The 25,484-nt window shown below is 36.6% G+C and overlaps 1 protein-coding gene and 1 long non-coding RNA gene across 15 annotated transcripts in view; one reads left to right on the top strand and one right to left on the bottom strand.

The window, feature by feature from the left end:
- The window catches only part of LOC139149803 (1-phosphatidylinositol 4,5-bisphosphate phosphodiesterase beta-4-like), a 127,445-nt gene extending 105,792 nt beyond the window's left edge, over positions 1-21,653 (bottom strand). For all 12 annotated transcript variants that reach the window (XM_070721786.1, XM_070721788.1, XM_070721785.1 and 9 more), the window contains exons 1-4: positions 21,492-21,653; positions 20,136-20,910; positions 18,056-18,136; positions 14,727-14,786 (exon numbers count right to left, since the gene is read on the bottom strand). In XM_070721786.1, coding sequence (XP_070577887.1) covers positions 14,727-14,786; positions 18,056-18,136; positions 20,136-20,219 — 225 coding nt within the window. In that variant the 5' untranslated portion in view covers positions 20,220-20,910; positions 21,492-21,653. The remainder of the gene's footprint in view (positions 1-14,726; positions 14,787-18,055; positions 18,137-20,135; positions 20,911-21,491) is intronic.
- Positions 21,654-21,706: 53 nt separating this feature from the next.
- Positions 21,707-25,484, top strand: part of LOC139149805 (uncharacterized) — a 151,623-nt gene continuing 147,845 nt past the window's right edge. Inside the window, exon 1 of one of the 3 annotated variants that reach the window (XR_011556152.1) lies at positions 21,707-21,922. This is a non-coding gene — a long non-coding RNA (uncharacterized lncRNA). The remainder of the gene's footprint in view (positions 21,923-25,484) is intronic. The other 2 variants (XR_011556150.1, XR_011556151.1) reach the window with 2 other exon arrangements.

Here is a 25,484-nt window from a genome sequence, read left to right as displayed (position 1 = left end):
CTCCCAAACCTACAATCATGTATGGAATTCAGTGGGCAAACCAACTGTTCAGATAAAAGGGTCATGATACCATTCTTGATACTTCTCGTTTCGTTTGAGAAAGTCTTGCAAATGTTCCCTTGCTTTGTCCATTTTGAAAGTTCAACGCTCGTAAAGTGGTTGGCATATTGGAAAATGGTTATATTTTGCTCAGCGTTCAATTGAAATACCTATAAAATGATGTCAATGTTCCCAAAATAAGAACCATAGAGTGTATCTCAGGGAGAATGGGGTCTGAGATAGAAAAGTGAAAGTGGAAAGTCTGCCACTATGGTACGACCACCTTCACAAACTTTTATGTCTTACGTAATTCTATGTTTTTAATGAGAGTTTCATGATCATCATTCACCAGATGACTAGGTTCTCCCAGAGAAAAGTGCAGGAAAGAAATGTTCCGTAAAAGGAATTGCCAAATCACCTCAAAAGCAACCCAGAAATACACATAATCCTATTTTATGGCCCATCATCACTCACTTTGCATTCCATATGGGTCCCATGCATCTACATATCCTACCCTAACAACATTTCCATCAGCAAGATTTACTCTACCACCTTGTCAACACAATTTTCTCCGTCAACACTGAGCTGGCAATGCAACCAAGTTTTCTTATAGATCCCGTGCCACTTGGCAAGAATCTCTGCTTTCCACTTAGGCTCTTCCTTCTGTGGTTGCTAAAATATTATCTTCCCCAGTATACCATGTAAAGGAATACCACCTGAAAACTGGACATGATCACTTTCAGAACAAATGCCTCATCACTTTGTGTCAGGCCATGCCTGACACAAAATAAACTTTAAATAACATTTTTTCTGTTGTCCAGAATCTACATTCCATTTGGTTCATTTCTGCTGCTATTCTAAATACTAGTAGTTCAAAACCGTAGCATAGAAAAACTGGATTCTTTGTACTTGAATGAGAGCACCTAAGATTTCATCTGATACTGCTGTGAATTTTGCAAATTGTGCTGCTTACAGGACACACACCGTTCCATCCACTATATTAACGTTTTAGCTATGTTTATCCAGTGGGCAGTGTGTGTACACATGCTCCACCCTTCAATGTGGGTCAAGCATCCCACAGCAGTGAATGGGTGTATTTCTACTGGCACACAGTCAGTCACAGTTGTTGTTAACAATTCCTTCTTCAAGAAAGCTTCATGCATTTTGGCACTCTAGTTTAATTAACCAAAATGCGTATGCAGAAAAGTCAATCACATAAGTTTTATTTTTGATTGGAAGTGGAACACGATTTGCCAATACTATACATGTTATGTGACTGTTGAGAAATTTTGATCGTGTAAATATGCTTCATATATGGTAAAGAATCACAAGATATGTGTGGCATGCCGTTTTTATCTTTCAATATGAAGTTCATGCTGACGTATCAGTGATATCATGATGGTTTACCCCGGTGCTCCGGGCAATTGCATTTTATTTGGCACAGCCATTCTACTGGAATGCAAGCTTGGGTACCGGTATATCAGCCTATCCATGAAAACAGCTGTTAAAAATGCTAAGTCGTTTAGCTGATGAAGATGACAGTATCTAACGTTAACACATGTCTTCTCAATTCATGCATGTCCTTAAAATGAGCACTGCTGGATACAGAGCGACTATGCAGATGACAAGAGCCCACTTTACTTTCTCATGACATTGTCACTTTGACATGTTCAAGAACAACGTCCCAGTGGGTCATGGCTAACCAATTATGCAAGGAGTGTCTGGAATCATGAAAAAAGAATAGTTGAAGCAATCATCTTTGCGTAGATAACATGAGTGAACAACCAGTGGGGAATTTTTATCCCCCTCAAAATTGGCCAGTGATTTAGTTTGGAGTACTGTCCTTCAGAGGGACATGCTTGAAGTAGAATATTAGAGTAGTCAGGTATAGGAATGTTTACTGCACAGGATTTTTCACACTCTATAAAGTTGTATTCTATGTTTTCCGGTTTGACTTGGTTTAGGCGGTGCAGACTGAAGTTTAATTATGTGTAGGGTTGCTAAATGTGTGAGAAAACCTTAAAAAAGGTGAGACAAACACAACAATCTGTTTTCTTGCTTTCTAAAAGGATAACTTTGATAATTATGGCAACTTGAAAGTTCTCCTATTTTTCACATACTTCATAGGGATTTCTGAACACTTTCAGTAGTGTTCCATTATTGCGGCATTCACGAAAATAGGACACAGTGTGGCCAGGCTGGAAACACTATCTCAAACAACTCTGATCGCTATTGTGGCCACACTAGAAACGCTAATTACATTATATAAAGTTGCCAATACAACATGATTGGTCCCACAATACCCAAAGGAGAAGCAATGAAGTCCTGCCATTGTACCGTAAAATTACTTTTTGCACTATATAAAGTATAAATGAATTGATCCTGTGTACCAGAAAGGTGTTCTGGATACTTCAGGAGTTCATTTATGCATCAAGGGATCTATTACTGGTATAATTGACTAGAGTAAAAAAGAAAATAACGTAAAAAAAACTGCACAACAAAACCTTGTGTGCAAAGTAAGTTTCATGGACTAGAATTGGCACACAATACCAGCCGAGAAGCACTGTGGAAACTGACTATTCAGCTGTTTTAGAACGTGTCTGTTCAGGATTTCATCTACGGTCACTGACCACCAAAAGGGCTAACTTCAGCTGAAAAATCACTTTATTTCTGCGGCAATTTAACCCTTTCACCACCATGGTTTGTCCCAATCCATTGTTTTCTATGGTAAAGTTGGACCTGTATACAGGGAACTGGGGGTGAAAGGGTTAATCTACAAATACTAGGTACATGACTAGGTCAGAATGAAGCATGCACTCTACACAGCTTTCTTGAGAGGGGACGGTACCTGCATCATTTGCTTGCATCACTTTGCTTTTGTTTATATTGGAACCAGTAATGTTGATCCCATGGACACTGGACTTGTTCTACAGCAAAGTGCCTAAGAATAAGATTGCATTGAACTCTTGATGTACATTAACTATGAAGATGGACTTTCATTGAAAGAATTTGACAGCCAAGGTAGACACAAGCATTTCACTGGAATTAGCATTTCATAGGGAAGGGACACAAGGTCTGAAAACTATCAATAAAACAGCTGGTACCTACACTGGACAATAGGTACCATCACAGTTCCTCCCTACTGGGATTAAGGTGTAGTTTTCCTTTTCCAAGATGTCAAAAGTTTCACAATAGTAGACAGTAATAGTACACATAGTTTGAAAGAGAATAATAAAAGACGCTCAAATGTCCGATGATGATAAATAGTGTTTTACCACCCTCTGGCCTTCCTTTAAATCCCTTCATAGATATTTAAAATGTCAAGAATGTTTTGCTTTAGAAATCCAAACCTTAGCAACCACTTTACCCTAATCTCTCACTATCTTGATACACAAGTGGAAGGCCAGGGCAAAAATAAATCTTCACAGAAAAGTGACGCTGACCAGTGAGACTTGCAGTTTCAAAGTTTCCTCTTCTCATGTGTACATAGTCACTGAAATTCGCCAGCAGTAATGTGTATAGAACACAATTGAAATTGTTGCGATAATTTAGTTACAGTGTTTTCCTGTCAGATTAAACTCACAGTTATACATGTATGCAGAAGGGCTGATCACTAATGCAAACATGGGTAACCTGGATGCCTGTTTACAACACAGGTCAACGAAAACAGATGTCTTTTCCATTCCTGCAAGGGGCAGGATGAAAATGGTACTGGGTGGAAGTGATATGTCAGCACAAAAATAACTGCGAATAAGGAAAGAGATCATGTGTGCAACCAGGTTAACAAACTGGAAATCAGGACAGAGTCAAGAAACTTTCTGGGCTCATTACTTCCTCACTTGTGGGATCTGAAAGAAGAGTTTGACAGGGAATGAAGAATAAGGATTAGCAGTGCATCCATATTGATTGACATATGATTAAAATAAATTGGCAGAGATAGGAAACGCGGAAGTGTTCACATTTAAGGATTTCACCTGGCCCCTGCCAGTTTGAAGATCCCATGACACAAACAAGTTGCATCCAAAGTAGATTTGTCAGAAACAGCAGAGGAACAAGGACCTAATCAAGTCTACCAAAGGTGAAATGCTGTTTTAGATGATACATCAATATTTATTCAGTGTTGTCCATGCAGTACATGCCTTGAAAGTGAAAGAGTTAAACTTTTGCCTAAACTTTCGTCAAGGAGTCTTTCAACCATTCTCTTTCAAAATCAAGAATGAAAATTGGGGGTCACTGTGCAAATTTTGTTACTGGAGAAATACATGACCCAAAATTTACCGACAACCAGAATTCAAAAATGGCCACCATCCCTGTGTTTTTTTTGTAAGTCTATGGGGAAAAATAAATTTTTTGAAAAACTACGACGGTCAAACTTTTTCTTACTCCAAGGGCTTTAGAATGAGTTCCCTCAAATGGTAGATCAGAAAAGAATTGTAAAAATTTTTGTGCCCCCAAGAGCACAGTCTACCTTAACCCTTTCACCCCCAGTTGCCTGTATACAGGTCCAACTTTACCGTAGAAAACAATGGATTTGGGACAAACCATGGTGGTGAAAGGGTTAAACAGGTTTCTGAAGTAAATGAAAAGCATAGCATGGCCTGGTCCTGTAGTCGTTGTCTTTGAGCATCCTCTCAACTTGTATTCCACATAGACTTCAGCTGACAGATGAAATGATAGGCTAAAATCAACTGATTATTGAAAACTGAATATGGTGATCAGGACCACAATGATGACTAACACAATGCAAAACACGTACTGTGTATAAATTATCACCTGGCAGAGATTTTCAGCCTGTCCTCAACTCAAACACTGTGGCTAAAATTCCATCTTAGTATGGCTGAGCGCAACTACATTTATTTTTTTATTCAGCAGGACCTCAGTAGGCTAGCCAACAGCCATACAGTTGACATAATGCGTCTGAAAAGAACCTAGCAATTGTTTCTCATTGTCCTTAAGTGCAGTTACATACTGAAAAATATGTGTAGCATGTCCTCTAAAAATAACATCTTTATGAGCGACAATGTTCACAGATAAGCGTCAATAAAGGACACAGTCCACATCTGCTACATCCGTTCCAAGTACATGTTTATGAATGTAATAATTAAAAAATATAATCTCCATTCCAGTATGAGATTTTCTTTTTATAGGATGGGCATGTCAGACATCTGCCCTGCGTGATCATGAGCAAATCAGAGAAGCAATGAATGTTGTGGCCTGACAGGAACCTTTAGAGACATGCAGCCTTTTATATAACTTTCAGCACGGCATGAATGCTGGATTAATTTCCAATGGAAAGCAATACTGCATCAGATCAGGTCTTCCTTCTCTTGACATGGCTACTTGGCCCACAACCCTGACAGACAATGTATATAACCAAATGTACACATGTGTCAGCGGAAAATGAAGAGCTTGTCATTTTGCACTGGCTATTAACCCTTTGAGCACTGCAATTTTCCCCCCAAAATATCAGGGCAACATTTTATCACTTTTCATGAATTTTTCTGTAATTTTTTCCATGATTTTGGATCAAATGGACATGAATGTTTATAGGCTGCACTTTTTTACCAAAATTTTGGGATAAAATCTGAAAAAGATTGTCTAGATCTGAAAGACATTGTTGGCGTTGTGTAGTATAAATGCAACAAAAAATTGACTTGGGCACTCAAAGGGTTAAAACTGAACACAGAACATTCATTAATGTGGCCTTTTCAGGGGAAAAGCTAGTATTTTGTGTGGAGAAACAATTATGCAAGAAAAATTCACCGAGATGTAGGACGAAGCACAACATAAGATACTACAAAACAGCATAGCAACTATGTCCACTGGGACTGCAGCAGCACATATGTATCCTATATAAATCATACTTCTATATTTGGACTAATTATAACCTGCATGTTGTTTGAATAGGTTTAACCTCTGTTGGCACCCACATAAATTTTGCTGTATACTGGCTATCTTTACACTGGAGTGCATGTTCGTCAACCAGTGACCCCGGATCATAAATGTATTTTACAACAACCGACAGCAGAGAGGTCTGACATCATTCAGTACATGACCCGACCAGCTTTTGGTTGAATGAAAGCAAATGACCTACGGACTTTAATCTGGGTCGGGCGAAAGCTGAAGAAATGTGCTGGAGACTTTATAATATTATATTCAACTGACAGAATAGGTCTGTCTTAAAAGGCTGAACTATGTTTTTTCCACCTGAAATTTTTTGAGTCATACAATTGAGTCTGGGTTTATATATATAATCGTTTTCAATAAAGTAAAATACACATCTACATTTTTACTGCGTGTACATCTGTGTGCATGTGGCATGTGTCCCCCAGATATTGAATTGTTGAATACCAGTACTCAGAAGCAATACTTGTAATAATGTGTGGGAAAACAGTGATTAATGAACTAACTCCCACTCGTCTGTTGGACTCTTCATTCACTCTACCCGCATATATTAACTCTTAACATACTCGCCAAGCAATCCTTCAATATAGATGGCATCCTCACTTAAAAACAATCTTGAGAAGATGAAACACTTGAAATGGGAGATCAAGACTGGGGTTGTTTTACATTCTAGCATGGATATGTCACACTCACAGTCCATGCATGGTCTCCATAAAACGTATTGCCTTTGACACACATACACACACATACCTGTACAGTATATGCGTGGATATAAATACACATACACTTGTATCTATACACACACACAGACTCATGCAAACACAACCACAAATGAACACTTTGAGACTGACATCTGTAGGGTCATCCTAACACATAGGGTGACCTAGATTTTCATTCATCCTGGTTAATATTGGTCATTATGATTACTGGGTAATTATTCACAGTTCGCAGTTCCACTAAAGGCTTGAAAAGACAATCATTATTCACTATGCAAAGATCATAAAAAACAAAACACAAAATTTGATCCCTTTGCAAATTTATATGAAAAAAATGGGTAACAGGTGCTGTTCTCATTTGAAGATTATATTGTGTCATGCATGATGTACTAAATACACAAATGCAAACATCATTATGCAAATGTACTTCTTCACATTCTGAAGACACCCAGTGGTACTGTGTGTGCAAGTATTTTACATAATTTATGCCGTTTTGACATTATTTCTGGATTGCAATGACATGTCGATATAAACAGTACAAAAAATGCCCCCAATTATCAACCATTACTTCTGAAAGGCATACAGGTATGATGTAAATTTACATGTACCATATATGACTGTAGTTTTGCAAAATCTCTCTTCTACTGAGTATCAGTCCATGGAAGTTTTTTTTCCCACCTGTTTACTCCTTAACTTGACAGACATTTGTGCAAAACATTGAAAATATCAATTACACTGAACATACATGTAAGGTATATTATATCATATATTGTGAATACAGAAATAGTGATTGTTGTTATTTATAAGTGTTACTCAAATACTGATTAACTCTGCAGCCATTACGAAATGTCACAATTTATATATAAGGCCGTCCTCTTTACAAGTTTCAATGTCCAAGCCAGCTTAGACGCGGTAATTTGCAGTAACTATCACTGTTTTGAACTCAATAAGTTACGAGAATTAGGCCACGCTCCAACCACCCCTAATGAGCTCTTGCAAAGTGCTCATCATTGAAGACACCATGTCGACCTTTGACCTCTGGGCAAATGTATTATCATAGTTTAACGCACCCACATTCTTGTCCCAATAAACTGATCATTTGACAACAGATGTCAAACGCATAACGATGTAGTGGTGTGAAAAAATATATATGCACACAGTACTGTTACCAGGGAAACAGGAAATTTCAAGGCAAATTTTTCAAAATGTTGAAATTCTATTACTGACATGTTTTTTGAGTGCTTATACTTTTATATTTTCAGGAACAATTAAATGTGTACACAACTGGAGTTATTTTTGATTAAGCATCTGAATAAGATCTCTTTTGAAGCACCTCTTTAATTGTGCATTACTATTTCATCATCCAGATCATTTTTCCCTGCTTGTGTCCTTGAACTGGTATGAAACTGTCCTCTTGTTTTACCTCGGTTTACTTCTTTGTGATTTCATAGGCTGTTGATATGGCATTGTCAAGACTAATAATATCATCCAAAACGACAGAAAAGGCTCTTCTGTCTCCCAACCCCCTCCCCTGTAATTTGGCTAGTTGTGTATAACCCAGCTTTTTCCAGAGAACTTAAGTATTCAGAACTGATAACATCAGAGGTGGAATTACTTGTTCTAGCATTATTAACATACCTAGCTAAAGCTTTGGGCAACCTACACTACAGCTGAATGGCCAATTGGCTGATTACGTTTACGGTATTTTCTGCCTGTTATGTTATTAACGTGTGAGGGTAAACACATAAAAAAATACACGCACATCAGTAAATTTCAAAAGTTACCTTAAATGCCTGCTTTGTACTAAACAAATGTACGTTGTTGAGTGTCATTAGCACAGTAATTAATTCCTGAAATACAACCCATTTGAAAAACTGTGGCCTTGGTTCATGGGTTTCTGTATCGAACACTAACAAGGTTTCAATATACCTATATAACAGGTAAAAAATGGGAAAGAAATTGCTAATTTCATATTCTGTGATAATATTGTGATTTTCAAATGTGTTTGTGAGAGCTGACCTAATTGAAAGTAGATTTTCTACTCTTGTTATCTGGCGATTCAAATCTGTTGATTGCCTATACATGAGTGGCAAACATCTGCAATATACAAATGTCCTCTTTGGTTGCTTTTCTTTGTATCAAAGAAATTACATAAACTTGGAAGCTAAGACAGGACTTTATTTCTTCTCTGAACTCAGTTGTCATATAGTGCTTTCTTTCACAAAAAATAAAAAAATAGAGCTATATCAAAGTAATAAAAACAAATAATACAATTGAACAGGAGCTGATTATAAATCTTGCATCTGCCTACCAAAACAATAACACACCATCAGCTAGCCACAATTTTGTAAATATATGCATATGACATTTAAATTAAGGTACGTAGATGACATTTCATATTATGAATGCTTCTTTTCATCTGAGTTACAATACAATACAAAACCATATTTTCAATTCCTTCATGCTGACATCATTTAAGTATCTCTCCCTAATTTTTCACACTTGATTGATACACATCCAATACGGGAAGGGAAAAAACATCTCCTTCATGAGTGTCGTGCAGGCATTTTAATATTAACATATACTTTTATGGGCACTGTACATGTGTAGGTAGCTGCCCACATTGGAAAGCTCTTTACATTCTTAAAATGTTGAAATGCTTGAGGGAGCACATTAGAAAGAAACACAAAAGACACAGACCTGCCTGTTTTTTTCAAGATGGTATGACAAATGGTGATAATATGGAACAAATAGAATAGACGAGATGTCAAACAGTTACATACCGGCCAGCCAGCCATATTGGACAACAGTATTTGACAAATAAATGTAGATGTTATTGTATGCCTAATTTACTCCCTCACCTCATTCCACTCTGAGAGACTTGTCATACAGGGGAAGTTCAATAATGCATTACAATCACTCTTTCCTGTGTGGGACTAGAGTCTAAATTTAAGAGGGGGCAAACATTTTGGTTTTCTGTTGACATTGTTATCCTGTCACAACAGCTGCTTCTAAATCATTCTTGTACAATCACGCATCTTTCAAAAATGAAACTCAAGAAAAAGTACAAAAGAAGTATAGCAAATATACTTAACAAAGAAATGTAAAATAGAATGCTCACATGTGGCCAAATTACATAGCATTTTTCCCGCACAATGGAAGTGTGGAAAATGCTGCATGAAAAACTGACAAAATCAGCATACTGGCTGGCCTCAAGGAATCCTGTGAACCAAAACCTTTTGGCAAGTCTTGTTTCCCGGTAGCAAGAACATATTATTTAAAATAGCTCAGATAGAAATTGGTTCAGATATTCATGAAACGATACCTATAAACACAATAATCCTGAATATGCTAATCGTCCATTAATTTGAGTATATATCCACCCATAAATACAAGGTTCTCTACTATGCCTGTATCACAGAGCTTATATAAAATATAATAAAGTGTTAAGGTATTCACAAGTATTTATTCCTGAAATTCATTTTGTAATTTGCACAGCAAATTAATGAATATCAATTACACCACATGATTATTTTATTGTGTTTGATACATAATGTGCAACGACTATGAAGTACTGCCAACCATCATCTATCATGAGTATTTGTATTTAAATGCAAATCAGGTATTAATTTGTCAACTGGACCAATTAACCGATGTACCATTAATATTATTAACTATACATGACAAGTACATTTATATACAATAGATGCAATATTACAATAATTTTAAAGTGAAATTTGTTGCAAATTTTGATAATGTTATATTTTTGTTTGATGAAACTAGAACATTTTCTTCTTCAACTTCTCCCTACAGTGTGCTGAAATATAAAGAATTATCCTTGCCAACACAATGCATTGAGTACATTATGTATTGTTATTGTTGATAAATGTGTACTAGTCCACACTGAGTCATCAACATAACATCAGACCTAGCATACCTACAGGCCAGTGATGATAGGTTAAACACTACTGCAACATGATTCTGGGAGTGGAACAAGAAACTGTATTTCACAGAGAGTACAAAAATAACTGAACATATATGAAAGGCAACAGCTGAGAGAAAGAACTTCAATATTGTATTTATACTGTGCTACTTTATATACGTTTACATTATTTCGATTTAAACGTTCATACAAAAAATTTTATTGTTTGTTATTCATCTTTTTTTTTTTCAGTAGTATTTATCTGGAGCTTCATCTCAAACGAAAAGTTTCTTTTGCAGAGTCATTTTTGTGGAGGGGAAGCTGATCGTTTTCTAACATGTACTTGTGCGACCTAACATCTCAGGAGAGCATCCATTGAAGATTTTTATGTTCAAACCCGGGTCAGGCCATGACCCAAGACAAACTTATTGCTCATTACCTTACAGAGTGATATCAAAAGCCGTAAAAGTTGTGCATAAATGCGGGCCAGACCCATCACATAAACTTTCATTTATCACGCAGACTATCTGATGAGTCGGTCGGCAACCAGGCGTGCAGTCTTTCAAGTGGACCAACCTCAGTCTATTGACCAGCAGAAACAGTCACTTGACTGCTTGTATCAAGCCATCTGTTCACAGATCTATAAAATCATCCAACAGTTAAATAACCTAATAAAAAAGACCCGCAATTTGTAACAATGTTTCTCTGTCAAGCAAAGGGGTTCTCTATTTTGGTACACATGATAACCTACTGGGTGGTCATATGCAATGAAATGACCAAAACAGTTAATTTGCAGGATAATAAAATATGTAAATTTTATGTAAATTACATCATGGAAAGCTAACCATGAGATGCAAAAGAAGAATAAGTGAGAACACTGGTATCTCTATCTGTAACCTCACATCTTCTCATCCACCTTGCCAACAGCCTATGAAAACATCATCCAAGTTCCAAGTTGACATGGCCTGCGCATTTCATCACCGTACTACATGCCCCTTGGCCCAGCCTTGCTTGGTGAAATGACTGGGACATATTGCACTGCATGCAGAAATGGGTTGATGGATGATTTGAATGACAAAACACACATATCATAATTACCCCTCTGTATTTACATATTGATGAGGAACTGTGATCCTCTGCTACCAATGTCAAATGCACAGGACACAAAGTCACAAAATGTGTGTGGATAAGCAGCAATCCAACAAAAACACAATTTACATATGTCACATATTTACATATGTTACATGTGTCATATGGTTAAAATGTGTTGGAAATTGAATTTTCTGTACTGTATGTCTTTAAGCTACTTTTCCTAGATTCTATTCCAATTCCAGCAGTGTGATTAACAAAAACAGCCCGCTCAAATAAACCTAATTTAAATCATCAATAGATCTTAACCTACAGACATGTACCAGATGAAAATACCTGATTTGGGACAGGAATGTTGAGAACAACTTATGGCTGTTGGGACCAGTACACTAAGTTTGAGAAATCATATTATCCACTTTCTAGGGATACCTCTTTGAATTCAACTTCAGTAGCTTCTGTAAATATGCATATACCTAAACTTCTTCATTTCAAAACTACATAGGACTGGCATAGAAAGTGTCAAACCAACACATAAACCTAAAATATAATCCGACGCTGTGTAAGTCTTGAAGGAATATTACATGTATGTGCTACTTAAAACAAATGACGATGCATTAACAAATACTGGTACAAAAACTACGAATAACACAGCAGTTTGGCTGAAATCAGCCATGAAATATTTTAGTCTACTTTAATTTTGTTTTCTCATCCAAAATAAGCTGAATAAGCTATCACATGTCCATATAGCACACCTACTGCTACAGCTTTCTTCCCTGTGCACCACTGACAGGCAAATATTATCATGTTAATGAACCAACACACTGAACAGACATTATAATGGGTACACCCAGAGTGTAAATACCCAAGCTTTCTATTTTAAAAGAAATGTTGACTTCTGTGTTTGTTAAATCATGGAACATCAGGGCAAAGATGATCGTCTGTAACCAAAAGAGTTTCCATGCTGCTCTGTGAAATGTCAGCGATACTTTGCAAATGGCTGATACAAATTTTACAAAAATTATCATAATTTATCCATACTGTTATGTAGACGTTGATAGGCTTCACAGCGTACAGAAAGACTGACAAAAGAAAAGAGACAGAATATCTCTGGGCAATACAAGCCAGGTCAAGGCAAGTTTTGGCCTCATGCAAACTGGAGGGAATGGGGTAGATTTTCAATTATGTGACTACTGTGAAGTGGACCGACTGGACCAAGGACAGGCCTGGTTCATGTTCACAACCAATGACCTCAGCTGTTCAGCATTCTCTGGAGTATTGCACAGAAGCTCCTAATTTAGATGCTATGGCAACAACACTACCTCATCAACATAAATATTTTGCTTCAACGGTTACTCAAAAGTATCACCATGGTTAAAAAAATTCTCCAGAATACTGCAGAGATGGTCTCACAGCTCTTTAAAATCAGCAGCAGAAATGACGTGATCTACAATACAAATTCACGACAATTTGACTGTGTTCTTCAAACGTGTCAACAATACATGATGTAGATACAAACACCCATACATGTATATTAGCCCATTTACAATGAATAGGGTTTTGCATGTGTTCCTATATCAGGAAATTGGAATGTAAAGATTTGTGAGCACGGCTAATACATATTGCATATTTATGGAGCAATTAAGACTGTCATACAGCAAAGGGATGAAATTTGTGATGTCAAGGAGAAATTGCACAAAAGAGAACAACGACTATTGTACAGTTGAGATGACACATATCCTATTCTTCAATGGCCTTGATCAGATTCTTTTGACACAAGTCATTAAATTTTTACGGAAAATAGAATAACAGGCAATAATTTGAACCACCATAATCTTATCTGAAAATATGAACGTTGTTGAAAATTCAGCCATCCACATTTCAAAAGGCACAACAGAATGAAATACATACATACACAATTTAAATGCAGGTAATTTTCCAAAAGCAAGAGATGGCAGTGAATTTCCGAAAATGAAAATAATTTTACAGAACGATGAATATTTAGCAATCCCTCCTTACGTAGTACACCGGGGTACAAAATATCTACATGATTAGCGTATGAGTTGTTTCCTGGGCAAATATTGGTAGTCAACCTTTGAAAACTACAAAAATGTTTTTTAAATGATGTCTATATTGAGATATCGTAGTTGTGCGCAATTTGACCTGAGAGAAATTTATCACAAGCAAACCCAGTTGATCGCTGTCTGTGTGTCTTCAGAAATGATATCATACTCATCAATCTCAAATTTTTTGTGTGCCAACTGCATGCTGCTGAGCTTATGTGAATGACTGAAGTCTTAAAAGGTTCGATTTATCCCGCTGAGTAAAATTTGTGTTTGTCCCTGTTTGTTCTTTTCATTTTAATACAAGTGTGCTCAATGCTGATTTTCAGTGTGAACAGAAAGAGAACACTTCTTGTCTGCATCTGCCATTTGAACATTTCTGCAATTGTGAACATTGGGTTCAAGGCTGTGATGTTCCAAATACAATCACTCGGAATTGTCTCCAGCTCGCCAAGTAAAATGGTCTGAGCTTCCCAATATGAGCTGTTTTTCGTTTAATTAAATTCTTTGCCCATTTATTTACCAATTTAATTGTAAATGCCAAATTAATTAGTATATTTACAATGGTGATATGAGCCACCATTTCCTACGCAGCACTTCGGTCAACTTTGTTGAATTGAGCAACATCATGTTTATAGATAACTGACAGTAAATAAGGAATGAACACTCCTTGGTCAACATCTTCACATGTACTTCTAATGTTTACTGGAGAAAAAAAAGGCCACAAACATCAAAACCCTGCGGAGGAGTAAACTTACTCCCTCTTTAAATATCTGCTGATTTCCGATCAAAATCTTCAATTCCCATCAAATGTAAGTTTGAATATTATACAGGGCTGTCAAGTATTGATAATCTTTGACACGACCTTCTTCTTGGGTATGCATGAATTAAACCGTTGGAAAGTAGGGGAATAAACACGCAAGGCTGAGCTAGGTCAAACTGCAAATATTGCAATGGAATATGAAGGAAAAGGGTAATTACTAATGGAAAACATACCTTCTGTGCAATCCCCTTTCTGACGTCACTGACTTGTGATAATTCCAAGACTTGGCCATCCTGTGGAGAAAATTTACACACAAGAAACGAATCAGTCCAGATATCAGAAATTCCGACTATTTTTTTTTTCCCTCAGACCACAGAAGCTATCACATGGATGTTGCACTGTTTATTTATTGGATGGAATGTGTACACAAGTATGAGACACTTTAACAATGTAATTACAACAAGGCAGAGGTCTACGCAAATGGCGATAAGAACATAATTTGTCAAGATCTCCATGTCAATACTTGAAGAGTAATCTGGTGTTGTTTGCATCTGTGGGCAATTTATTAACATAACCAGCTGATAAATCATGAGTCGTCATCCTTAAATATTACAAAAACATCACTACAATAACTGCATAAATAATGGATATGCTGATCACAATGAATATGAAGTGAATAAGTGAATAGCAAATTTCAAGTTATATTTTGTGTCTGTGAATAAAAATGCCTGGCTTCTACTGACGCTCCTTCATGGCCTGAAATTAAATATACAGTCTTGTAAATACAAGCAGGAACTAGGACACAGGCCTTATATGGTAACTAAGTAAAAGACATATGTTTTAAAAGATCATCAATTTGTTGACACGTAGGTCTGTCATATTTTTCCAGGTGTAGCCCAGATTTTTTGCGTTGGTCATTACTTCCAACGAAACCATTCTGTTCACAGAGTTTGTGCATATGTGCATTCTACCTGGCTATCACTGACACCAATATGGCCTCACAGGGTAGTTGTACAGAGAGGCTTGTAGCATTTATCAATTTGTATACTGCAAATTCTCAGCTCTGGCACATTCAATAACCTTTGAGACATTGTACTGCCACACAGGCATGGCCAGATTTTGAATTTTGCATAAAAGTATCTGTCCAGTGTATGTCTTTATAATGCTTCCTTTGACTTATTCAAAAGTATTGGCGCCCTGGGTCTGCTCTAAAGCTTGTTTCAACAGTAATAACATGTTAATATTAGCATTGCTTCGATGGAGAAAAATCTGCTGCTTAAGTTCATCACACAACATCCATTAACGTATGTTTAAATACCTAATTTGCGTAATATCATGTGTAATATTTGTGAGCTGTTTGCAAATTTTACTTGTTTTTTCCCCTCCTCAGATGACTGCTACACGAAAGCTGTACGAGTATTCCTATTTTGATAAAAAGTCACAGAGCCTCTATTTATTCTTCTGGAATAATCTGACAAATTTACATGTACATGGCCTTGAAGAACAAACTCATCTAATACGGCGTATTCTCTAAATCCCAAACTGAGCAATATAATGTTGGCTGCTTTGGGGACAAAGACTGCCAATCTTCTTTACTTGCATTTGTCTTTTTCTGTCATCTTTTCTCAGTCACAAAAGAAGCATAAAAAAAATGTCTGAGTCAAAGAAAACCATGGTGATATTCCAATGGTTGAAATAAGCCCCTGGGGCCTTTCGACACTGCCATTGCAGTAATAGAATCAGTGATGGCATTTATTTTCTGATGGTGATTAGATAATTTAGCATTTAATTTGCAAAAGCCTCAAGTACGAGAAAGAGGTTACTTTTGAATAGTTTGGAGAAAGTGAAGCTATTGATCTGCCTATGATCCAAGATGGCTGTCCCTGATCATCAGGTTAACATAACACACAAACATATCCTTCCAGTGCATTCAGTGGCAAAATAGCAATGTAGCTTTGCAGTCGTGTGGATATCTGTTGGGAAAATACAATTCAAACCCCTCATAAAAACTACCACAATTTTTTCCTTCGCAAATTTTCAACTGGGACACAAACTTGAAAAAATTTCTTGTATATTTATTTTCACGTTTTTTTTTAATTCTTCCATAACCATTCTTATTTTATCGATAAATATCATTGATGAGTATATTTTTCCTATTCATTTAATAGAGAACTGATAGATATGTAAATAATCTACACAAAGGAAAGAAATTTGAAAACAAAATATACATCCTTGCGTAATAACTTGTATTTTCATATGATATGTTATTTCTCTAACATAATAGAATGATAAAAATATTTCTGGCCGGGTTGAGCTATTAGTTGTTGATAGAAATAATTCTGTCACACTCTACAGTCACTTGATATATAAGTATTGTAGTTTACTTTTCAGGAAATCATTGTTGAGGACATGGTGTAAACAGTGAGAGCCATTCTATAGCAAGTATCTACACGCATTTTCAGAGGTTTTTCTTCGACCATTTGAGTGCCAAAGTCAATTTTTGACATCTTTACAAAATATACTACAGTCAAATTTTTTCAGATTTTTGCAACAGTTTTGATAAAAAACTGTAGCCATTGAAATGTGATGTCTATTTGCTTCCAAATCATCAAAAAATACAGAAAAATTCATAAAATTGATAAAATGTTGCACTAATTTTTTTCTGGGAAAATTTACAGCAATCAAAGGGTTAACAAAGGCAATGCATGAAGGTTAATGGTAAATGTTGTTGGAAAGTTATATGTACATTATATATATATATATATATATATATATATATATATATATATATATATATATATATATATATATATATATCTTCATCAGAGTCATCTATGCTCAAATTGTACACATACTGATGGATTATATGTCACAAGGATTTCCAAGATAAACCATGAAACCCACAGTAATTAACAGAAAGTGTTAGCTTCTTCACTACAGGTAGATTTTCATGTCATTTGCATTTTTTGTTGTTTTTTTTATTCATTCCACTACAGGGCATGCACCAGTAACTCATTATGTCATAGGCAATTACACTCAACAATATGCTGTTGATTTCCACTTTTCATTGCACAAATTCAATTGTCATTTTGACATGATCTCTAATTAACATATTTTATAATCCCCTTTTTTTCTCTTTCAAACTCGTGCTATTCAAGCCTTTTGGCTGGTGGTAGACCAAGTAAGCTCAACTTCAATGTAAACAACCTTGCTGCTTTTACAGCATCATCACATTTGTGAAGGTCTTTCTCTTCTGGTGGAAAAAAACACACGCAGCCTTGTCAGCACCATTCCCAAAATAGTCTGAGCATGAATCGTGTACATGTACTGTGGATTAACTAACACAAATACTGTCCTTGTTAACTTTAATTTCACACCTTTTCAAACTATGACAAAAATGATAGAAATACCTGTACTCATCGCCAAACTTGTCTTTTGCAAGCTGATTTTTTCTCTGTAGTGAGTGATTTGTAATTTATATGGCAACAAATAAAATTATCTCTGCTAATGATGGTAATATTTACTCTAACGTTCATGGGAATTTACATAAATGATAACTTACCCTGCCGTCGCTTTTCCATCGAATAAAGAACCCATAATCATCAACTTGGTAAAGACACTGTGCTTCCACAGAACAGGAATCCTAGAGAAAACACACAGTAGGTGGTTATACACATAACTTTTCCTGTTACGTATGTCATTCATACGCTAAATTATCAAAAATTTCATTTAACACCTTTCTTCTGCTATTTGCAGTTTGAAAAATATCGGCAACTAAAACATCTATGAAAGATAACAGTGTTATGTATAACAGTCACAAAGCTTTATGACAAACATCAGAACATAGTAGATCAACATGTATTCTGGATGCTTCCGAAAACAGAAGCTATTACTGCCTTGGTTACATTAGATTAATATTTATGATATAATGATGAAGCCAGTGAAAGTTGTTTTCATACATGAAGATTTTCTTATCAGAAAAGTGCATTTCCAGCTCAACCGAACCTTCCTATCTATCACACAGAGAGAGGAAACACAGTATACACACATTGAACAAAATATAAACAAAGAAGTTAATGGCTTATGTAGTTCCACTTTCACATTTCATCAAAAAACCCAAAACAAACAAAGAAAATAATCCTTGTTATCCTGGCTAATTTACAGACAATGCTAAATATTGGCAACCTAACTTGAAATCCTTCATTCCATATGCTATTTCTGAGATTTCTCAATCAAAAGGGTGAAAATATTTTTTTTTAAATCGGAAATTTAGTCAAAATTTGAATAAGAATATGTTAACTAGTTATTGAATTAGACTTGCAATTTTGTTAATAGTTTGGAAAAGACAGAAAATTTGACAGATGACATCAGCCTATGAGCTATTTGATACGCTTTGCATATCTGACAGTAGAGCTTATTACAAGAATGGAATGAATGTAGTCCTGAAGTTGTCCGTGCATAACCAGTAACATTTCAAAACATGATAAAGCATGTTTTGAACTGTTACAGAACAGGGTTGAATGTTGTGAATAGGTAAAATTGTGTCATTATCACTATTCAAATTGAGAAATAGTTTGATTGCCTATTCATTTCAAAATGCTATGTCCACTATGCTGACAAACCAAATGAGTAAAAACTTCATGTGTACAATGTCAAGAAACGAAAAATTATTTGTAACATCCTTTCTAATAAATCTGGTCAGATTCCTAATGGTACATTGAACACACAAAAAGACTTTATAACTCGCTTCTTCTTTGACTTTTGTTTATAAACTGGGATCAGAATACTCATAAATTTATAAAACTACTTCCTAAAATTCATGTACTTCAGAAAAGCCATTGCAAACACTGATGTTTTTATAATTGCATTCTAAGTAACTGAAAATGTCAAAATTCATCAGTGGCTGTTTCAGTCAAATTCCACAGATCTTTTCAATTGAGGGGTAGGGCAACATTCTTTGCAGGTCCAGTTTTGGTGACTCTGAATATTTTGAATTGAGCATTTCAAGAATTGTGCCTGATGTTGCATAATTTTCCTAAATCATTAGACTGCAAATACCAACAATGTGGTGTAAGCTTACCACTGATATGAACTGTTCCAATCAAGTATTAACAGATGATTATGCAATATTATGTTTAATATTTATTGCACTCTTGTCTAAGCTTTTCTCACCTCTCACACACTTATGGCCGGACCCAGATTGTCCGACTGTAAACTCATTTCATAGTTATATCATAGGTTTGGTCCTTGGAATGTTATCAATGGAAATCAAATGGTCCTCAGTCTAGCTTGTTTGTCCCACATACATTCTTTACATCAATCCCTTGCATATGCTGCTCAGTGGTCCACTGGACCGGTGGAATGGCAAAGAGTGTGTTGATCCCAGACCACTGGATTTACCTACCCCCTAGCTACAGATTATTTGGAACAATCCAGGTATTCAGAGCATCGAGTGTCTATCCCGCTCTTTGTGATGGAGTACTTAGGACCCATAAAATGCATTTCACAAAAAACAGAGTGCAGTTGGCATCAAACTGTAGAAAATAAGTGACGGGTGTGGGGCACTGCTATTGATACTCAATTACAAAATAAAAACCACAAAAACTTCTCTAAAAGTGAACAGCAACCGAGACAAAACTTACTTCGTCCCATCGATCAAAGTTTGCTCCCTTCTGCAGGTGTTCTGGGACTTCTATCTGCCACTGGAAATCGTAAAGCTTTGCCATTTTGGATTTGAAACGGAAAACGCTGTATTATTTTATCCTGTTCTAAATATGACTCCTTTGATGAAACTCTGGAAATGGAATTTAACAAATTCAAAAAGAAGTGAACACAGCAAAGGGTAGGCTACAATGTTTTCCCGTTGTCTTCTGCACAAACGACACACACAAATTCTCGCACATAGGTTTAACGATCAATTGAACATCTTGGTACGAAGGGGGCTTCCTCGTTGCCCTAGTGAATAAATACGCTGATTGCGACTTTGCTAAGAATTTTGCTACGGGATCTCTTGTACTGTCGGATAATGGCTGGAAGACCGGTTGACACGAGATGCATTCAGTAAGATCTGTGAATATCGATCAAGGAATGCAGGCCAGCGCTCGTAACCAGAGCTTCCATGCGGTTGATATTCCTTCTCAATAAGTGGCCGAGACAAGATTATTCCTCAATGGGATGTTTTTCGAGGGGTTAAAACGGGACTGGAGATAGAGCAAGAGGCAGGCCGGGTATTCAAATGATAGATTCTGGTCCTGTTGTTGATGGACGATCAAAACGATGAACTGAACTGTCGGAAACGTCGAAACTATCCACGGTGAAGCACTTGCAGGCCTCGACCGTCGATCTCTCTCACAACAGTAGTGCTCGATCTCTTCAACCGCTCTCCTTCGTCGACGTTCCTCTGTTGTTGTTTTTGACCTATTTTACGAACATAATAATCAGATCGTCAGATTGGGGGAAAATGCGGGATTACACTACGACGATCTTAACGTCGAAAGGGTAATGGTATGTACAGGGCTCTAGAATGTACGGGGGTATCAAGGCGCAAGTTATGCTGTTTTAACATATCTCACTCATCTCAAAATAACAACTCGTCTGGATGGAGACACCGTTCCGGTTGAAGAGGAATTCGTTCGTTTTCCGGCTGCGGTACATGAAGAACATGTCTGGCTGATTTCAATATCGCCGGAAATGTAGCTGACAAAACAATCTAAAACAAAAATATGACAGTCAACAAAGGAACTTCGGATATTTGTCATCAATAGAATATGATCAAATACCGGCTCGATTGATAGGGCGTATGCTTACAATAGTAACTATTGCACTAGTAATCTACAGTGTGGACCGGCACGTCCAACTTGCCCGTAATTTCAACGGGTTTGCAGCGCGGCGGCGTACCGAACTCACGATGTTGATCGAAATTTGGATACATCCATCAAGTCGATCGTGCATTTTAACTTGAGGATGCTGTCTACGTGTACGAGGGGTTCTGCACGTACCTTTGTTACTACAGCACCGGACCTCAAGGCTAACCCGACGGCAACCGATTCAGCAGAAATGGGAAAGTGTAGTCCAAAATGTACGTCAGCCTGAGCTGGACGTAGCCTTGTACAGTCCGTCTGTGTTTGAGAGCAACTGCTCGGGTCGCGTGCTAAAATTGCTCAGTCTGCGCATCTCTCTTTTTTTTCTGAGGAAGGCGCTGTGTTTATATTTCTTAGCCAATCAGAGGGCAGCAAATCAACAAACTATCGAAATACAAACGTAACCCTCGTCTCCAAATAATCAGGCAGACTAGCACGGACACATTAGATGACACGTGGGAATGCGGATTTCAAGCAAAACAACAAGAAATCCAGCATATTTTGTCACCAACACATTGCAGAGAACCATAAATATATGGTATGACATAGGTGACAAGGGGCCCGAAAAGGTAATTTAATGTGATGTCTCAGAAGATGAACCTACTCTCAGAACATATGGAATGAGAGTGTACGATTGTACGGTGTGTGTAGCAAGCAGTTTAGTTCTGTCACGGTCGCATCATGCCGTGGTTGTGTCGCCTGTTTTTAAATACAACTAGAGAACGCTCGATCACGATGATGGGAACCGTGGTTTAATACTTTGTACCCAAGAGCGGCTGTTTAAGCAATAGCAATTTGCAGAAGAAAATCATGCGTCCATATAGTCGAGTACGGTGGCTTATTGAGCTGTATTTTTAGTTGAGTGCACGTCACCATCTCAAGGTGAAGACCATTTTTATGCTGCTTGCGATTGCGGTGGTGAGATCCATGATCTTTTAAACCGTAGACCAGGCTCATTTTTTTACCATCATCAATGGTTTGATGCACAGCTGAAGACTGGACCTGCATAGTCTGGAATATGTTTTTTAATTCAGGCTGAAAGCTTAGAACCCCGAAGCGTGGCACATGTTTTGTGACTGTCAGAATTGCAGAAACACGTAATTATCAATATTTGAAATTGAATTACACAATTTTGACAATATTGTCAAAATTGTGTAATTGTGTGGCAGCAACCGTTGTAGTGAAGACTGTTGTTCACAAACTGATATTGGCCAAATATGTTAGTGATAGAGGAACCATGCTCAGGGTTGTAAGTTTTCGAACTTTTTTAAAAATTCAATTAGAATTCTCTTTTGACAATCACGGCCTCTAATGCCTTTCACAGCTGAGGACAATTGTCACATTGAGTATCTTTGTTCCTTCAAAACACTCTAAATGAGCTCCATTGTAAATACCTTAGCAGGTATGAATTTCCATTTCTGAGAAGGGTGTTGTGGACTACAAACAGGATGAATGAATGCACTATAGATATCATATCATATAAGGATATAAATATGGTGTGAAATTGGAAAAAATTCTGATTATGAGTTGCAATTTCATATGGCCAGTTCACTACTAATAATTCTTGAGTGCTGATAATTGCCATACACATTTTTCTTAGGTCTTCCTGAAACTTAGAATTCTCCACTCTTTCCGTGTGTTTTTGAATATCTATTCTTGAAGGATATGGTAAGCTAAGTAACTTATATTGTGGGTGGAATGTTTTCAAGCAATGATGATTTTGTCTCACTCCACAGTGAATTAGTCCTATGTCAATAGGAAAATATGTCCATTTAACTTTGGTTTTGCAACATTGGTTCAATACATATGTACTTTGTTAAGACAGATAATGCCTATCAAACTTTGAAGTAACTTGTAAGGGTCAAGTTTTGAACGGGTTGATACTTATCTTGCTGTGATTGAAATCTCTCGGGGAAATTTCTCACTTGTATACTGATATTTTTCAACAAAATATTTTTCTGACATTGTAATGGAAGATGCTTTTCACCATTGCCAGAAGATTTTGTTCATTTTTTTTAATTGATTGGCTCAGTCTTTGATTATGTTCTCACCAGAGCTTGGTGAACCTGCTTGTATGTTTCACCTGTTGTCTTTCAATAGGCATTGTGGCAATATTTATTTGTCATAAAAAAAAATGTTGGAATAGGAAAATTTGATTTTGTCTAAAGGTCATAAACAAAATCTTGATATCATAAAAGGTCAAACAAGAGTGACTTTGTCCTGTTAAAGGTAGGGGGTTGCCCCGTCTGTGGCTGAACAAGTTTCTTGTACACAAACATTGCCTCATCCCAGAAATTGATGGTCAGTATCCAGCAAATGTGAAGCAATTTCAATTCAGCATTTGTATGTTGATAGTTCACCAGTGTTTCATACATATCGTGCAATCTTCAGACAGACATCCTGACTGTCTGTCCATGTGAAGATTAAAGGATGCATGAAACTTAAGTAACAGATATTACTTCTTGTATTAGAATTAATATATATAATATGTATATATATATATATATATATATATATATATATATATATATATATATATATATATATATATTCTGCACGTGTACATTTTTGTCTTATAGCATGTAAAGTACAAAAGCAAGTGCAACTTTTTGTCTTATAGCATGTTAAGTACAAAAGCAAGTGCAACTTTAAACTGCTTGACAGGGGTATTTTTTGTGTAAAAATGTTTAAAGTTTATCAGAGTTGTAGTTTAAAACATAAAATGGGGCTTCATCATTTCCATATCCACATTTTATCAATTGGAGAGGCCAAAGCTTTTAATTTGGAAAGTGGAATGAAGGAGTAACAGATTATTCTCTGCAAACTGTTTATATCTTTTGTTTTACCTGAAATGCTAGTGTCTTATTAATGTTCCTACAGTGCATTAGATGAATTGATGAAACTGATCATGTTTCCTTCTAAATTTCCGACATTGATAACAAATTTCTTCTCATATGACTGTCAACAATGTATTTGACCTTCGTTTATGTAACAAGCACACATATGATATCCGTCTATATGCTTAGTCCAGTGTAGGCTCCAATTGCACTGTGTATCTATCAGTGTGCATGCCTTCCTGTATTCGATGTGTGCAGTGAGTTTACTTGGACTTGGTGTCCACAAGTGACAGTACATTTATTGGGTATTCACATCAAAAAGAGTAAACATTTATGCAACTATGCAATACATATGTATTTTCCCACTATTGACGTATGAATTTTCCCTTTTTACTTTCTAAAAGCAATGGAAATTAATATGATTATTTAATGTCTTGTTAACAAAAGTATGTATGATATTTACAACTATACCTATGCATCGTCTTTTACAGAATTCTGTAGAATGATTCACTGCAAAGCAACCCAAAAAAAATTCTTTTCATCTTGACAAAGTTTTGCAAAGTCTTGTTCATGATTAAAATTTGTTGATGGCCAGCTGCAGTCTCATATGAACTACATATGGGTAAAGTTCATGAGCTTTTTTCCTGATTTACACGATGACGTGTGCAATAAAATAGCAGGTACAGTAGTATATTGTTCAGAAGTGAGGGATATTTTTCAAATCTAGTAGTACATGTATATTGCATTAAAGGTTCCTCAAAAAGCTGTTAGTGCCCACATGTGCATGCATCTTCATTTGTATACCTTAGTGCCTTACTCAAAGCTGATGTTGTGTATGATGTACATATAGATATATTAACCCTTTCACCCCCAGTTCCCAGTATACAGGTCCAACTTTACCATATAAAACAATGGATTTGGGACAAACCATGGTGGTGAAAGGGTGAAACTGTGTTTCATCTGGACAGGGGGATGGGGGATTCACCCTCTGCTGACATGTTGGCAGCCCCTAGTAATTTCTCAAGGGAGACAGCCCTCCTTCCCCCCATGAAATGGTGCCGGTCACACCTTAGAGATACAAGTAGAACACATGAACTGGTGCAGTCCCCCAAAATTTTGCATAGACGCATACCAGGCGCGCGGCGTACTGTGTGGCAGATGACAAAATGTAGTCATCGGAGGCGGCTTATATTTGACAGTAAAAACTGATGTTTTATGTGGTATTGGTTAAAAATATAGTACAAGTGATTTACAATAATGAAAACGACAAAAACTAAGGAGAAGTTTTACAAAA

The sequence above is a fragment of the Ptychodera flava genome, chromosome 14 (genome assembly GCF_041260155.1).
Source record: "Ptychodera flava strain L36383 chromosome 14, AS_Pfla_20210202, whole genome shotgun sequence".
NCBI lineage: Eukaryota > Metazoa > Hemichordata > Enteropneusta > Ptychoderidae > Ptychodera > Ptychodera flava.
This window is presented reverse-complemented; position numbering and strand designations above follow the sequence as displayed.